Raw genomic sequence first — 17,315 nt, 5'->3', positions numbered from 1 at the left:
AAACCGCATGATGTATTGATCTAGGTGGGCATTGCATATAGTGTTTTAGAAGGGTACAGGTGATTTGTTTCACCCAGTTAACACAAAAGTGCAGTTCATCTAAGTCTTTGTTATCATCGCAACTGCCCTTTTTGTACTAAACAGGTGCATTCATTATTCCAAACTACCAATAGGACAGTTGAGTGTATGCAAGACTTAAGTGAACTGAACAGTTATACCCAGAGAGGGTTCTGCAATCAAGTCTCCTTGGGGAAAATACCTCTCACTCTAACCTGTGGTGTGTGAAGATTTATTTCACCTGAAATGAGGGCGGAAGTAGGCCTGGCCTTTCTAAATGTGTGGTGTTTTAGTAGTTCATTCACATCTTCAAGAGTGTGTGTTAGTCAATGGTGGTCTCTAGCTGCACTACATCTTTTTCTTTTCTCACAGCTTTACTGTTGCTTTTTGGATGTCTTTCCCTGCTTCTGTCAGTAAGTGGCAACAGCTCTTTACCCTCCACACTACCATAAGGTCGCCATTTAACAAGCACTAGCAATATAAGTGGGCCTGGCTAATAGGTGAAAGTGTCTCTTCAGACACGGATGAGGTTAGGCACTCAATCGCGTATCTTACATGAACTCGGCCACTCAATTTTGCACTACTGCATCCTATAATCCACCTATTTGTTCTTTCATTCACTCACCCATCCACAACAGAACACACAAACTCAACGAGCATTGTCCAAAAAAAAAAAAAAAGTAAAAATAAAATAAATACTGCAATTAAAAAAAAATAAGTAAAAAATGAAACACAGCAGCGGGCAGCTATCTTGGAATGGTATTGAGCATAGTGTATGCACAATTTAACAACAGCCCGCCATTAAAGGATTACTAGCTTGAATGTATGCTTTTCACAATGTGTCGGGCCTCCTGCCTTTGTTGTAATTTTTCATAGTAAACCAACCAGTCTTATGGCATCTTGCAAAACTTTCATCAATGAACGAAGCAGCCGACAGCCCTTGACAGGAGCTTGCCAACATTACCAACTCAAGTCTATTGAGTATTGAGCTAAACTTCCCCAATAACAACCATCATGTATACGGTCCTAGAATTACAACTATATGCAAAATTATGGTTAGCAAAACACTGTGTAAACAATCATGAAAGGGCCTAAAAACGATTAGTTCAGTGCAAGTATACAACTCCCAGGGGTTGTCAGAGGCGGTAACTAATGCCAAAACCCTTTCCTTCTATGGTATTCTGGAAGAATTTATGTAACAAAATACTGGTCTACAGGCTTTAACAGAGTACAATAATAATCTACTTCTTTACAGTCTATTGCCTTTAACTTATGCCTTTCACAGTAAATAAGGCAAGCTTACAGCCTTGTCCCTATAACCAGCTCAAGTTCACACCATTGAGCATAAGTTTACCGACTAGGAAAAAAGAGCAATACAAGCACTCATTTTCAGTGGAAGCAAACACCTTTTCCCAATTAAAAGCGCAGAGATAAGGAAATCAATGTGTGGCAGAACCTAAGCCCCTCTTTCAGTAATGCTTCGTAAAGCTCTTTTTCTGGTGACCACATCTGGCGACAGGTGCGCCTGTGAGCTAGATATAACAAGCATTTGCAATCCAATAGGTCTCACATTTGAGAGTTACAGCTATTGGTGTTGTAAATTACAATGTATGTTACTGATGTTTTGGTTTGTAGTGTCGTAGATGTATGCCAGGTGCCACAGCAACCCTCCCAGGCCAGTCGCTGCAGGAGGCGGACAACAAGGTCACCATCTTGGGAGTGCTTTTGCCTGATGCCTATAGACTAGCTGTGATAGTATACACAGGAGTCAGGGGGTGATGGGGAAGCGATCTGCGCCTGTGGGGGGGTATTTAAGGTGGGGCCTCTTCAAACAGAAAGCATTGCTATTCGAGCGCTGTTTTAGACAGTGCGAGCGGAAGCAGCATCTGCAAGGTCACAGTAGCTGTGAGGGGATTGTAAAAGCCATGGCACCAGTGAATTCTGAGGGGAGGAAGTGATGGAGTTTGCTCAACTTTTGTGCCCTTTGATATGCTGCTCCTCTCTTAGCGCTACAGGATAAGGAAAATGGCTGCCTCTACTAACTGAAGTCTATTTGAAGAGGCCCAATTCACATCCAAAGGCTAGATGTTTTTTGCTATCTAGCTTGAGACCGGGAAGTGTTTGGGTCTAGAGTCACAACTCCTTTTCCACCATTTTGCAGACAACACCTTTTACCATCTTCTTGCCTAGAACTAACCTATGTGCTTGGTTGGTGACCCTCCGCAGGTTATCAAGAGCACATGCTATTGCCTACTGTTAAGCTCTACTCAGGTCAGTTGGTTAATGCACCCACTGCAGAGGTCTTGACAGAATGAGAATGTCACAGATAACAAACCTGACATAGCTTTTTCACCTTTTCATCTCTGCAAGGTCGATGCAAATGAATTATAGCGATTTTTATTTAAAACGCCACCTGCTTTGCAGCGCTATGAAATGGCAGAACCTGTATTACCAAGCGCTAAATAAACAAAATGAGACCAGACACAGAACTCTAGGGGAGAGGATGTGGCCCAGGGGCCAGAACTGTCGACTCTGGACCTGGGGAACATGGTTCGAACTTCGGCGCCAGCTCAACATCCTGTGATTCTGGGCAAATCAGTTAATCTCCGCTTGCTACCAAAAATGAATGTGTTATTGTGTAATGTAACCGGTGTTCATGTAAAGCATTGTAATACCTTTGTTTCGAATTCGCCCTATATAAAACCGCAAAAAATTAATAAAGCGATCCAATACCTTCATGTCGAGTTTTCGCTATGTAAAACTGCAAAAAAAACAAAAAAAACCGCTCCAATACCTTCATGTTGAGGTGGCGCTGCATAAAACTGCAAAAAAAAAAAAAGACTCCGCAGACATCGCAAAGAAACAGCAAGATACTCAAAAACAAGGAAGAGGAAGAAGCAACATATGGCCACACAGCACGAAGCAACGAGGCAAAAGAGAAAAATAGTGTTCCACACCACTAAGTTACATGGCCAATCGTGCAATAGTCCATGTAACAGGGTCAGTCTCCAAGGCGGTAACAAACCAGCCTCAAGGTGGGACAAACGTAAAGCATTTGCCAACGACATCAAGGGATTTTTGAAAGGCAGGCCCAGGAACTAATGAAAGTGATGGGCTTGGTTAAAGCCCACAGAATAGATCACAACATGTTGAGAAGAGCAGCGCTTGTGCGCTGCTGTTCTCAACCCACCTAAAAATGTCCTTCTCCCTCCTATTTCTGTTAGTAGAGGGAGTACAAATTATCCTTTTGCACTCGCTATTGCCCATGCAATAGAATCCAGCTTACATAGACGCAGTTTCCTGCTGGAAAACAAAAGTGAGGTACATTTTTTTTCTTTCTGCAGGTATGCAATGCAAGTTATATAAAATTGAGGTTGATTCTCTTACGATCATAAATTAAATGTTTAACCTTTCTAAAAGTTAGGAATGTTTGAGGAAAGGTTATAAAATTCCACACAAAATGGCAATAGTTTTTAAGTGGCCAAACAACTTCGATTCTTTTAGAACGTTTCTTGAATAATTACAATGTTAAAATTCTTAAATGGTGCCTCAAAAATTAAGGATTGTACATGAAAATGTTTTTATGGGCTTTTGCATAACACTCATACATCTGGTAAATTATTAAAGTTATTCTGGAGCCATTCAAAACCTTTTTGCAAACAATCACAACTTTGATAATAGTTTTGTAACTTGCTAGGAAATTGTGACAGTTTTTCCACTAAATTATTAAAAGGTCCTTTGGTGTTTTAAAGTATATGTTTGAAGATTTTAAAGCATTATAATATGCGAATATGGTTCTCATTGTGATTTTTATCAGCGGATCACTTTTCACTATAAGGTAAACATGATGAAAAAAAACTGCCTACCTTTTGTGGTGAGTGCGAATTATTTGTCCAGGATCATTATGTGTTCTTACAGATTGAAAATGGCATCAGTTTGCTCGCCTTCTTCACTGTGCCAACTTTTCTTGCGGGTCACTGTTCATCAATTGCTTTTGGTACTTCAGCTTCCTGCATCTACCAGTGATATTTTGCCTCTCTCCCACCCAGGTTGTTACACTGTGGTTTTATTTGTTTACATGTCTTGTGCCCTGTAGCTGACACTGTTTTCTGTCCTTCTCCCTTCAGCTGGACGTGTTGTGTTCATTACTGCATGTGTCGCAGCTCTCTGAGCAGGCATTAGTGCAGTTCTGCACTGAACTGCAGTCCCTTTGCCCAGATCTCAGCTACAGGAACGCAGCAGTGCTATCCAAGCACCTCTTCCTGCACCGAGTGAGTATGATGATACCACTGTTGAGGGTGGTTGGGTTAGTTGCTGATGAGAGGATGGGAAACCTTCACTTCTACATCCTTTAGAGATGCACTTACTAAAGTTTACAACATAATTCACATATGTGTGAATTTTACTCCTACAGATCCATTGTTTGCAAATCAAACATTGCCAGCTGAATTGATCCTAAATGGGCAACTGCATTGGCGAGTTTCTTGCAGTAGCGATGTTTAAACTCCTGGGATCTGATGAAGGTGGGATGTCTAGTATTCCCTGTGAAAGAATATGGTTCTTCATGGATCCCATTGAGTATCCTGCCTTGAAGACTGTGGGTCATATGTACGAACACATTTTCCCATTGACATAGAATGGGAAAAACCCTTTGCTACATCTGGCCCTGTGATCGGTAATTGTGAATCACCTCTTGAAGCTGTCAGTGAAAACTGGGACAGTATTTGCTTAGTGAGATCATTCAGAGCAATTTGAATTTACCTTTATTAGCGTGAATCAGATTACAGTTAGTTAGTTAGTTAATCTCTGCTGCCTTTATGGGATACTGGGGTTTGGTGTTCCGACCTTCCACCAAATAATGCATGCAACTCCCTGCCCACCATGCTGATATTTCACTCTAGCTTTGAATCTTCATGTGCTAGACTTGCCATATCTCAATTTTTTTCACTCTTTCTTTTAATTTTTTGTATTAAACAGCCCTCAGCATACAGTGGATACAGTAGATAAGTCGCAGCGATCATCTTGTATACATTTTGACCAGAACGGATTAGGCAGGTATAAGAAAATACAGACAGTGGTACCTTCAAGATGGACCCTGTTTGACTGTGTATAGCATTGGTGCAACATAATAGCACATTCCTATGTCACCCCCCATCCTCATGCCCGCTATCCCCATGTCAGCACCCACAAAAGGATCCCCAGGGGGCCCACACGCTTTCCCATTTCCTGGGGCAACCTCTGCTTTGATGAACAGTTTGCTCTGCCTGCTGGCACCAGTTTTAATCCTTTTCCAAGTCCTCAATTTGTGGAGGGTGGGCTGTGCCCCAGGTCCATGCAGTGTTTCGTTTGGCCACCTTTTTGCAAGCTTCAGTCGCATATTTTGATACCACTTCCAGGAGGTCTCCCCTGTAATAGACAGGTGGAGCCATTTGAGATCCAAGGGGACTGTCACAGCGAACACACCAGACCAGTAGGTCTGTATTATGTGGCATCCCCAAAGGATGTGATAAAATGTGCCCTCCTGTTTACATCCCCACAGGCAAAGAGCAGAAGAACCTCTTCCCATTTTATGGAGTGACACCCTGGAACAGTGTGACCTTTACAAGATTCTTGGTTGTACTAATTGGAACTGGGCACAGATTGTTATCTCCTGCAAGCTTTGGAAGGCTTCAGCCCAATCATCGTCCTCAAGGGCTCCCAAATCTCCCACCCATGCCCTCTTAGTGCCACCATGGGTTCCAGGGAGTTGTGAACAAGTTTTTCTTTAAAACACAATGCAGATGGCCTGGTCTGTTATGGGTTCTGTGAGGAGGTGGTTCTTTAATGGATTTGCCTCTGGCAGTGGTTCCCCTTCAGTTACATGTCTCCGAAGGGCGTGACCCAGTTGTCGGTACTTGTACCTTTCAGTCTCTGCCATTTCATATTTGTTGTGTAGGATTGCAAATGTGACCAGTGCATTCCCCCTCCAAACATCCCCCAGGTGCTCAATGCCAATCATGGCCCATTTTGATCATCTTTGTAGGGTGCCCACCTCCTGTAGGAGGTCGCTGTCCCACAGTGGGGTTTGAGTAGGAAGCTTGTTACTCCATCCCAAATAATGAGTGCCTTCCCTCCATACTAGCACCACTGTTTGTGTGTGTGTCAGCAGGAACCGCTCTCGTGCTTTGTATCCACTGTGGCCCACTGCTTCTCTATCCATCCGGTAGGCCGGCTCCTCACAGTCTGCAAATTCCCCCTCCTTCACCACCACCAACTGCGTCGGCCAGTAGTATCTGAGTATGTCCGCAACTGCCAGTCCCCGGTCATAAAGCCCTTGCTGAAGCTTGCGCAGTGGTATACGCAAACTACTACTGTTCCAGAGCAGTAATGTAACCTCCTCTTTCCATTTTCCGAAAGAACTCCAGAGGAAACTTAAAGGGTGTATTCTGGAGGCTGTAAAAGAGGTGGGGGAGGGTCATCATTTTGCATAGGGCACCTCATGGGAGTAAGCGCTAGGTGCCTTCAGTTTTCCACATCTCTAAGTAGTCTATCAAGCTGCTGGAATAAATTCCTACACAGAAATTCAGCTGGATCTCGAGTGACAGATATCCCAAGATATTAGAAGCCATTGATCGCCAACTGGGCTGAGTCTCGGACTCCCAGCCATCAGGGGGAAGATGAGGGCTTAGTCCAATAATTGCAGTACCCAGAGTGATCCTCAAAAATGTCAAACACCTGCAATATTCTGTCAGTGGTAAGAATTGGCTCAGTGATAAAAAAGTGGCACATCGTCTGCGTAAAGGGAAATGCATTCCTCCCAGCCCCCATCACTCCATATTCCCCTAATGAGCGTACCTTGGCGCACCCATGCGTCGAGTGGCTCAAGTGGCAGTGCAGTTATCATGGGCTGATAGAGGACACCCCGGTCTTGTGCCCTTCTGAAAGGGAAAGGGAAAGGGGCAGGACACCACACCATTGACACCACCCAAGTGGTCCCTGCTACAGAAGTTTGACCCATCCACAGAATTGGGGGCCAAAGCCCAACCTTGTTGGAGCAGCAAAAATATAGTTCCACTCAATGCTACCAAATGCCATTCTGGCACTTAGGGCCATAAATGCCCACTGTTCGGTTCTTGGGGACCTAGTCACGTGGGCCACAAGTTAAGATGTGTGCTCCTATGCAGCATAAAACCAGATTGATCTGGGTGAATTACAGAGGAGATTACCTTAGCCAAGGCTTCAGCCAGCACTTTGCCCTCCACATTTAATAAGAATATGTCGACACCCAGCCAGATGTTGGTTTCCCTTATTAATGTATGAATACAGTGGTCGATATGCGCTGGTTTTCAGTCAGGCCTCCATTTTTGCGTGCCTTGCGGAACTTGGCCAGAATTGGTTCCACCTTTGTGTCAGTCCTACCCTTATACAATTGAACTGGCAGGCCATTGGGTCCCATTGCGTTCCCCGATTGGAGGTCACGAATCACTGCTCCTATTTCCTTGCTTGTCAAGTCTTCCTCCATAGTTGCCCTAGACTCTGCTGTGAGCATTGTAATTCTTTAAGGAAAAAAGTACAGTCCCCTTCCATCATAGTAGTTGTAGAGGTGTATAGGTTTTCATACTACTCTGCAAAGGTATCAGCTATGGCTGCACTCGTTCTCTGTGGGATACGTTACTGGTAAGAACCTCCAATACCCAGTTACGTTTCATATTCCTTCGATCTAGTCACACCAGCAATTTGTTGGCTTTATCACCCACATTGTATAGTCTGCGCTGTGTTGCCAGTGTGTACTTACGGCACCTGTCTTCTGCAAGCGCGTGCATCTTGGCTTGGCACAATTGAAGTTGATGGCGAAGGTCAGAACTGCCATCCGCCAGGAGTTGTGCTTCCAGTGATACTATGTCTTGTTCTGTAGTTTCATACTGTATTTTCTTCTTCTTCCTCTTTCCCCCAATTAAGACCTGTGCATATCCATGAATGACTGTTTTAAATGCTTCCCACAAAACACACTTGGAATCCTCCGAGAAGTATCATTCTTCTGCTTCCCCAAGTTTCTTTTTAACATCATTGTCTTGCATTTACCATGTATCGAGCCTAGGTGCCAGTGTGGTGTTCTGAGCCAGTTCCATCAGTGTCACTTCTACATGGGGAGTGATCAGAGATCCCTTGTGCCTGATGTCCTGCGGCACTTAATTTGCCCATCTGGAGTTGCTTGGTGTAGATATGATCTGTGCAGGAGAAGCTCCAGTGAGGTGCTGAGAAGTATGTGTATTGTCTTTGTTGTGGGTTATGGGCGTGCCACAAATCTATCAGACCCATCTCATCTATGAAGTATCACAACGGAGTGGTCTCAGGCTGGGAGCCGACCTTACTCATTCTGTCCGGGTCACCCACTGCATTCACTTGTCCCCCTAGAATCAGGATCCCAGGTGGCATCTCCAGAAGCAAGGCACTGACCTTGGGGAGTGGTGTCCCATGAAGACGTGTTAGGATTTAGAGGGAGCAGACATTTAGTGTCGGGCCCTCGCAGTGTCCCATTAAAGCCACATATTTGCAAAGGGGGTCTGACCCTGTTCGGTTGAGAGTGACAGGCACTGACTTTCTACTAAGAATACCCGTTCCCCTGCATTGGTTGAATACCCAGCATGTGCCACAAAGATCTATCTAGGGTCTTATAATGGTTACCCTGCAGATGCGATTCCTGCAGTAACACTACCTCAGTGGTCTGGGACGGAGGTATTGAAGGACTGCAGTGCGCTTAATTGTGCTTCCAAGACCATTTACATTCCTTGTCAGTATTTTTAAGCATCGCTGTCCTCTGACTTCCATCGATGTTGTGAGTGTCTGCCCCCATATCTGCTGGGACTCCGAGTCCCCAAGAACCCTCCCCTCATGCAACCTGCACTGCATATGTGTTCTCATACTACAAGTCTCCACAGACACGGGTAGCCTGACTACATTTTGATCTCTATAGTTAAACACTAAGGCAATGAGCATCTGTGGCACAGCACCCAGTTTGGGCGGCAGGGTTGGTACCCTATGCGTCCTCTCAATGGAGAAGTAATTAGACATTCTTTTGGGGCGTAGAGTGCTCAAAATGAGATCTTCCAGAAAGAGTTCAGTGCTAGCCCCCTGCGGGCCCTCGGGGACCCCAACCACCCATATGTTGTTTCATCTCGCACAACCCTCCTGGTTCTGCAATTTGGCCACAATGGCGACATTCCATTTTGTCGGAGCCTGTATTTGTTCCTCAAGGCGTTTAGTCATCGACTGGAGTCCACTTATTTGAGTCTCAGCCACAGTGACTTTGTCAGTGATTTTCCATAAATCAGCCCATAGGAGGTTAATGTCTACAGTTACTGCATCCAGTTTAGGCTCTATGGTCCCCTTTAGGGATTGTATTGCTTCCATGATTTCACAGTACGATCATGTGCAGTTTGGCCAGCCCACCCACCCCTAAATGGCCCTCCCACTTCAGCACCAGAGGTAGCCACTGGGACTGTATACTTGTCCAAGCTATTGCAACTGCCATGTGCCCCAAGTCTCAAGCATCCTGCTCCACTCCTCTAGTGTCGTCAGTCCCTTAGAAGGCCACAAGGTTGCCACAAAGTCTCTGAGTGCAAGGCCTTCTCAGCAAGATCAATTCAGGGCCCCAACACGGCCTGCCGCTCCATGTAGGCTCACCGGGGAATCCACCCCTTAGGGGAGAAGATCTACATATCCTGTGCTGGGCTCTTCACTCCACTGAGCAGGCTCCCTAGCCCTAAGTGGCCGTGGCGTGTGACCTCTCAGCTAGTTTTGGCCATGCACCAAGTGCTGGGAACGAGGTGGGGTCTCCTTGGCGAGGTCCCCAGATAGTCAGTCCGCAGGCATTGCGTGATGTATTATCGTCAGGACTCCCAGACATAGACTAACTGGCCTGCGGCTGCCTCTGTAATTGTTTAGGCAGGCTGCGGTACAGGGGTGTAGGAGACAATAAATTTCTGGGGGGGACAGGGACAGCCTTGGGGAACTTTCAATCAACCCTATACAAATCGCTCGTTGTTTACGAACTGCAGGCTCCGATAAATATACACAATTATATATATAGATATATATATATATATATCTATATATATATATTTATATATATATATAGATATATATATATATATTGGAAGTGAAATAGGGAGAAAGGAAGGCATGTTTTCACAGTCTGAAAGTATCTTTTATTGTTATTTACATTCACAAAGTAATTAGCTCAAATGTGAAAATAACATGTTGATTAACCTTGCATCTTCATGCACCAAGCAAATAAAGGTAGGAGGGTAAAAAGGAAGAACATACTCTTTGCGCCCCACACCCATCATGCCCTTCTCCTCATGCCAATTGGAACCGCACTGGAGAGATCAAAAGCGATTAGTTACAACAGTTGTAAACTGTGCTCGGAAACCATAGTTCTAATAACACTTCTGCTCCTTTGTGTGATCTTGGGAAGCTCAGCTCCACATCAATCATAACTAGGAGCATTTCAACTGAAGAAGCTCTTGGAGTTACAGGCTATATAAACATGGATTCTCTAATCTCTGTATAAACTACAGTCACTAATTTCTTTAGAAACGGCTGTTTGTGATGCACCAAGTCACTGCGTGTAAAGAAAAGACATTTACTGATTATAAAGAAAAGACATCAGAAAATGACTATGATAGGGTTATTACAGTCGAATTCTGACATTACATTGTCTTCTGCCAGAGCTAGCAGCCAAGGTAAAAGGCAGATCAGGTCACAGAGCATAATTAATGCAGCTGTTCAAAGCAAAAAAACTGAATGTTGCTTTTCTTTCTTCTGCTCTACTTTAATAGCTTGGAATGACAGAAGCTATGCACTAAGGTTTTAAGTGGTTTGTGGGAAAGTTGGTGGTGTGACCATGTATTATATGGGGTAAAATACCCCCTGTGTACATAAGGATATTGCAAGTCACCTTAAAGTTCATACCTTATAAACAAGCATTGGCATAGCCAATAGTTCTCGCCTATGCAAGTTATATTGCCTTTGCCAATGTGTTTTAGCCATGCTGTACACTAGTGAGACTACTATTCAGCATGGCTGAAAGTTAATGGCATAAAGGAGAATGATGTGTCACCGACTGGTGTGGCGTAGTATCATGGAGTAAGTAGAGTGTCCTAGAATGTAGCAGTAAACTAACTTTAAAGGAACAGGGGTCCCTTGAATAAAATGCACCACCACTCCCATAAACAATGATATTAAAGTAGTATGCAAATGGAATGTTTTATGCATTTATTCAATCAAAATATAAAAGATCAAATGTAGTGGGAAAACATCAACAGGGGAAATCGAGAAAGACTGGTATTCAGGCATTACACAAGTTATCTGGATGACCCAATGTTGCCAATTACAAGAAATTTTTTAAAAGTAACCTATACAGTACAGTGGTTTGGAAGAGGCTGGCCTGGTTTGTAGTGGGTACCTATGGTACTTACACCTTATACCATGTCCATTTATCCCTTATTAGTGACATGTAGGCAGTGTCTAGACGCCAGGCTCTCTAGGGATAGCTGTAGCCAAGGCTTATCTAGGAGACATGCAAAGCGCATGCAATACCACTGTAGTCACACAGTACTCACACACATGAAAGAAAATACTAAGTGTTACAAAAATAAAGGTACTTTATTTTAGTGACACAAATGCCAAAAATACCATAGAGACTATACTCCCTTAGAAGGTAAGTATTACACCAATTACACTAGTATGCAGCAATAGCAATAAAAACAGTTAGAAAACAGTGCAATTAGTGAAAGTCACAATGGTTAGAAATGGGCCTTGGGGAAACAAACCATATACTAAGAAAGTGGAATGCGAATGTCGGTTTCCCACCTAGGCAAGTGTGGTGTGTACAGGGGCGCTGGGAGTATTAGAAAACACCAAAGGTAAGTAATAGAACCCACCTCAGAGCCCAGGAAAGCAGAAGTAAATCACAGTAACTTTCCTAGAACACACAAGAACACGAGAAAGAAGATAATGCAAGAACCAGAAGATACTTCAAGACACAAAGGGTGGATTCCTGGACCTAAAGACCTGTGGAAGAATGGGACTAAGTCCAAGAAGCACAGAAGAGTCCAGGGAGGACAGGAGCCCCTTCTAACCCGAATCAAGGTGCAAAAGAAGAACCACTGGTGAAGAACAACAGTCAGTACTGCACCCAAGAAGATGGATGCGGGTTCGTGGTGGGTGCAGATGATATCCCACACCGGATAGATGATTGCAGACTGGTTTGCATCGCTGGATTCCACCAACAAGCCTTGGCACAGGCAAAGCTCATGGTTAGCGGAAAATGGCCACCCAGGATGAGGAGTCAGAGGGGGCTCTCAGCAACTCAGAGAGCCCACGGAATACCAGGCAGCGCACATAAGAGTCCCCAGCATGGGGACAAAGGAGTTGCAAAAGGAGGCCCACGCAGCAGAAAAACAAAGGATCCCACGCCGCCAGAGAACCACTCAGGAAGCGGTGCATCTCAGGAAGGAGTGCTGGGGGCCGAAGCTACATGGTACACAAAGAATTTCATAGAAGGATGCCAACAAGCCTTGGCAACTGAAAAACAAGTGGTGCACAGGAGTACTGTCTTGCGTGGGAAGGCAAGCTCTTACCTCCACCAATGTTGGACAGTAGGACGTCAGGACCATCAGGACCACTTCAGTCCACCACCCGTGATACAGGATCCATGCAACTCGTCAGGAGAGGGGACCCATGCAGATGGTCATCGTTGCAGAGAGGTGCCTGCTGAAGCAGGGGAGTGACTCCTTCACTCCAAGGGAGATTCGTTCATTCTTCTGGTGCAGACTGAAGACAGGCTGTCCTCTGAGGATGCACAACCGGGAAACAGTTGCATTTGCTGGCAAGAGCTGGAGATACAATGTTGCAGAAGTCGTCTTTGCTTCGTTGTTGCAGTTTGTGGAGTTCCTGGAGGGTCCAGATGCAGTTTCCTAGGTGAGAAAGTGAAGTAAAGGATGCAGAGTCTTGCAATCTGAATCTGAAGAACCTCTCAAAGGAGAGACCCTAAATAGCCCTGAAAGGGGGATTGATCAGCTAAACAGGTAAGCACCTATCAGGGGACGGCTCTGACACCACCTGCTGGCACTGGCCACTCAGATGCTCCCAGAGTTTGCTGCCAACTTGGAATTCAAGATGGCAAAACCCAGGGTCCCTCTGGAGAAGCTCTGAGCAGCACACCTGGGGTGGTGGTCCAGTTTCGTGCCAGAGCAGGGGCTGGGGGTACCTGAACCGGTGTACACTGGATTATGTAAGGAGAACACCAAATGTGCCCTTTAAAGCATTTCCAGTGGCCTGGGGAAGGAAGCTACCCCTTCCAAACCTATTTTCCAAAGGGAGAGGGTGTAACACCCCTCTATCAAAGGAAATCCTTTATTCTGCCTTCCTGGGCTTGAGCTTCTCAACCAACAGGAGGGCAGAAACCTGGCTGAGAGGTGGCAGCAGCTGGGGCTGCCTGGAAAACCTCAGAAGTCTGGAATGGCAATACTGGGGGTCCTCTAAGGAGCCCCCAGAGTGCATGGAATCATACAACCAATGCTTGCAAAAGCCTTGGGGCATGATTCCAACATGTTTGATACCAAACATACCTATGTTTGGAGTTACCATTATGTAGCTGGGAATAGGTAGTCACCTATTTCCAGTACACGTGTAAAATGGCATCCCCACACTCCTGAAGTCTGGGAAAATGGTCCTGGAGGTCGTGGGGGCACCTCTGCTAGTGCAGGGGTGCCCTCACACACAGGTACTCTGCACCCTGCCCTCAGGGCTGGAGGGCCTGCTATAGGGGTGACTTATAAGTGACCTGGTGCGGTGTAACTGGCAGTGAAAGTGTGCATGCACCTTTTCACGCAGGCTGCAATGGCAGTTCTGTAGAAGCCATTGCATGGGCTCCCCATGTGTGGCAAAAAAAAATGCTGCAGCCCCTAGGGATCTCCTGGAACCCCAATGCCCTGGGTACCTAAGTACCATATACTAGGGACTTATAAGGGGGCACCAGTATGACAATCTTGGGTGAAATACTGGGTTACCAGTATGCAACAACCATAATTTAAGGGAGAGAGCATAACTACTGGGGTCCTGATTAGCAGGATCCCAGTAGACACACTCAAACACACTGGCAAACAGGCCAAATGTGGGGGTAACCAAGCTAGAAAGAGGCTACTTTCCCACAAGGTTAGCATCCACAATAGTGATTTACACGCTGTTATACACCCACTTTTACATGAATGACTCAAATAGTGAATCAAGAAGTCATGAGCTCATAGTACCTATGCTTATCCCAACTTATGTACAATATCACAAATTCAAGTCAAGGTACTTTGGCCGACGATATTTCGATCCCCTAGACAGGTATCAGGATCATCCTAAGCCTTCGTTAAGCTTGAGTTAAAAGGGTTACATAGTAAAAAGAAAAAGGGAGCACACTGCCTTGCATTCAAGCAGAAAATAGCCCCAAGGCATCATGGTAAATGCAGTCATTTAAATATAAATAGCAAGAATGTTTCAAAAAATTATTCACCCTTAGTAGGTGCAGCAAGTGCCGTATCGCTGTAGAAAGTCTTTCACCTAAGGTAGGTGCAGCGAGTGCCGTATCTCTGGACACGTGTTTCTGGCTTTCGGCCGTCATCAGCAGAGAGCGTATGTAACTGAAGGGGTCGCTTGAAATGCCGCCAAACGTCTTCACAGGTTTTTGTACCACTCAGTAGGCACACAGGTGCATCGCCAGTGCTCGTCAGCAAGAGGCTCACGGGAGCCGTCATTTAGACATCCAAAAAGAAAAAGGGAGCACACTGCCTTGCATTCAAGCGGAAAATAGCCCCAAGGCATCATGGTAAATGCAGTCATTTAAATAAAATAGCAAGAATTTTTCAAAAAATTATTCACCCTTAGTAGGTGCAGCAAGTGCCGTATCGCTGTAGAAAGTCTTTCACCTAAGGTAGGTGCAGCGAGTGCCGTATCTCTGGACACGTGTTTCTGGCTTTCGGCCGTCATCAGCAGAGAGCGTATGTAACTGAAGGGGTCGCTTGAAATGCCGCCAAACGTCTTCACAGGTTTTTGTACCACTAGGTAGGCACACAGGTGCATCGCCAATGCTCGTCAGCAAGAGGCTCACGGGAGCCGTCATTTAGACATCCAAAAAGAAAAAGGGAGCACACTGCCTTGCATTCAAGCGGAAAATAGCCCCAAGGCATCATGGTAAATGCAGTCATTTAAATATAAATAGCAAGAATTTTTCAAAAAATTCTTCACCCTTAGTAGGTGCAGCAAGTGTCGTATCGCTGTAGAAAGTCTTTCACCTAAGGTAGGTGCAGCGAGTGCCGTATCTCTGGACACGTGTTTCTGGCTTTCAGCCATCATCAGCAGAGAGCGTATGTAACTGAAGGGGTCGCTTGAAATGCCGCCAAACGTCTTCACAGGTTTTTGTACCACTCAGTAGGCACACAGGTGCATCGCCAGTGCTCATCAGCAAGAGGCTCATGGGAGCCGTCATTTAGACATCCAAAAAGAAAAAGGGAGCACACTGCCTTGCATTCAAGCGAAAAATAGCCCCAAGGCATCATGGTAAATGCAGTCATTTATCATGATGCCTTGGGGCTATTTTCCGCTTGAATGCAAGGCAGTGTGCTCCCTTTTTCTTTTTAGGGTTACATAGTGCTTGTAACCAAAACGGCGAAGATAAATCTGACTCACGTCTCATATGAGTGACAAGGCAATCAATGGAGATCTGAATCTCTAATCAAGCGCCAATGCCATAAAGTAGTAGTAGAGTGGAGTAGTTTCACAGTGTAATAGAGTGGAGTGGCAGAGTGTCAGAGTGGAAAGGCATAAATAAGAGTGAACTGGAGTATAGTGAAGTAAAGTAACATGAACTAGCATAGAGAAAGTTGGGTAGAGTGTTGTTGAGCATAGTACATTGTTGAATAGTGGAGTGGCATAGAGGGCTGTGCAGTGGCGTTGAGTAGAGTATCGTAGATTGAAGTGGCATAGAGTGGTGTGGAGTGGCATAGAGTGGAGTAAAGTGGAATGGAGTGGCGTACAGGGAGTTGTGTAGGGAGTTACAGAGTGGAGAAAGTGTTAGAGTTTAATGGAATAGAGTGTCAGCGTCTAGTATCATGGAGTGTAATGTCAGAGTGAAGTGTCATAGAGTGGATTTGGGTGGTCTAGAGTGAAATGGCATAGAGTACAGTGGTGCAAAGTAGATTGGCGTAGAGTGTGGTGGTATAGAATGCGTTGGTTTTGAGTAAAGTGGTGTAGAGTGCATTGACGAAGACAGCACTGGTTTAGCGTACAGTGCAGTAGCGTAGAGTGGTGAAGAGTAGAGGGGAGCAGAGTGGAGTGGCACTGCATAGATTGCAGTTGTTCAGAGTGCTGTGTCATAGAGTGATGCGGTGCATGGTAGAGTGGAGTGGTGCAAGGTAGAGTAGACTGGTGTAGAGTGCAATGGTGGGGTGCAGTGATGCAGAGTAGAGTGGCATAGTGTAGTGGCATATAGTACATTTGTGTAGAGTGGCATATAGTTGAGTGGTGCAGAGTAGAGTGCAGTGGTGCAGAGTAGAGAGGAGTATAGTTCAGTGGCAGAGTGCAGTGTTGCAGAGTAGAGTGTCATAAAGGGCAGTGGTGTAGAGTAGAGTGGCATAGAATGCATTGGTGTAGAGTGCAGTCATGTAGAGTGATACAGAGTAGAGAAGTGTGGCTTAGAGTACAGTGGTGCTGAGTAGAATAGAGTGACATAGAGTGCAGTGGCATGGAGTAGATTGCTGCAGAGTACAGTATAGTGGTGAAGAGTAGATTGTTGCAGAGTGGAGCATAGTGACGTAGAGTGCAGTAGCATAGAACGGTGCAGAGCAGATTGGAGTGGCGCATGGTACATTGGAGTGGTGCAGGGAAGATTAGACTGGCATAGCATAGAGTGGAGTTGCGTAGATTGCAGTCGCATAGAGGAGATGATTTCAAAGTAGAGTGAAGGGCCTACAGTGGAGTGGTTTAGAGTAGATTGGAGTGCAGTGGTGCAGAAAAGAGTGCAGTGGTACAGAGTCCAGTGGCATTGAATGCAGTGGTGCAGAGTAGAGTGGCGTGGAGTTCAGTGGCATTGAAAGCAGTGTAATAGAGTGCTGCGGTGCAGAGTAGATTGGCATAGAGTGCAGTGGCATAGAGTGCATTGGATTTGAGTAAAATGGTGATGAGTGTAGGGGTGTATTGTGCAATGGTTAGAGTAGAATAGCATAGATTGC

At 45.3% G+C, this 17,315-nt stretch overlaps 1 protein-coding gene across 8 annotated transcripts in view; it reads left to right on the top strand.

Annotated features, from left to right (window-relative positions):
- The window catches only part of FANCE (FA complementation group E), a 124,720-nt gene that overhangs the window by 37,239 nt on the left and 70,166 nt on the right, over positions 1-17,315 (top strand). For all 8 annotated transcript variants that reach the window (XM_069238779.1, XM_069238778.1, XM_069238782.1 and 5 more), the window contains one exon: positions 4,185-4,328. In XM_069238779.1, coding sequence (XP_069094880.1) covers positions 4,185-4,328 — 144 coding nt within the window. The remainder of the gene's footprint in view (positions 1-4,184; positions 4,329-17,315) is intronic.

The sequence above is a fragment of the Pleurodeles waltl genome, chromosome 6 (assembly GCF_031143425.1).
Source record: "Pleurodeles waltl isolate 20211129_DDA chromosome 6, aPleWal1.hap1.20221129, whole genome shotgun sequence".
Taxonomy (NCBI): domain Eukaryota; kingdom Metazoa; phylum Chordata; class Amphibia; order Caudata; family Salamandridae; genus Pleurodeles; species Pleurodeles waltl.
Note: the sequence above shows the minus strand (reverse complement) of the source record. Positions and strands in the feature narration are given on the sequence as shown.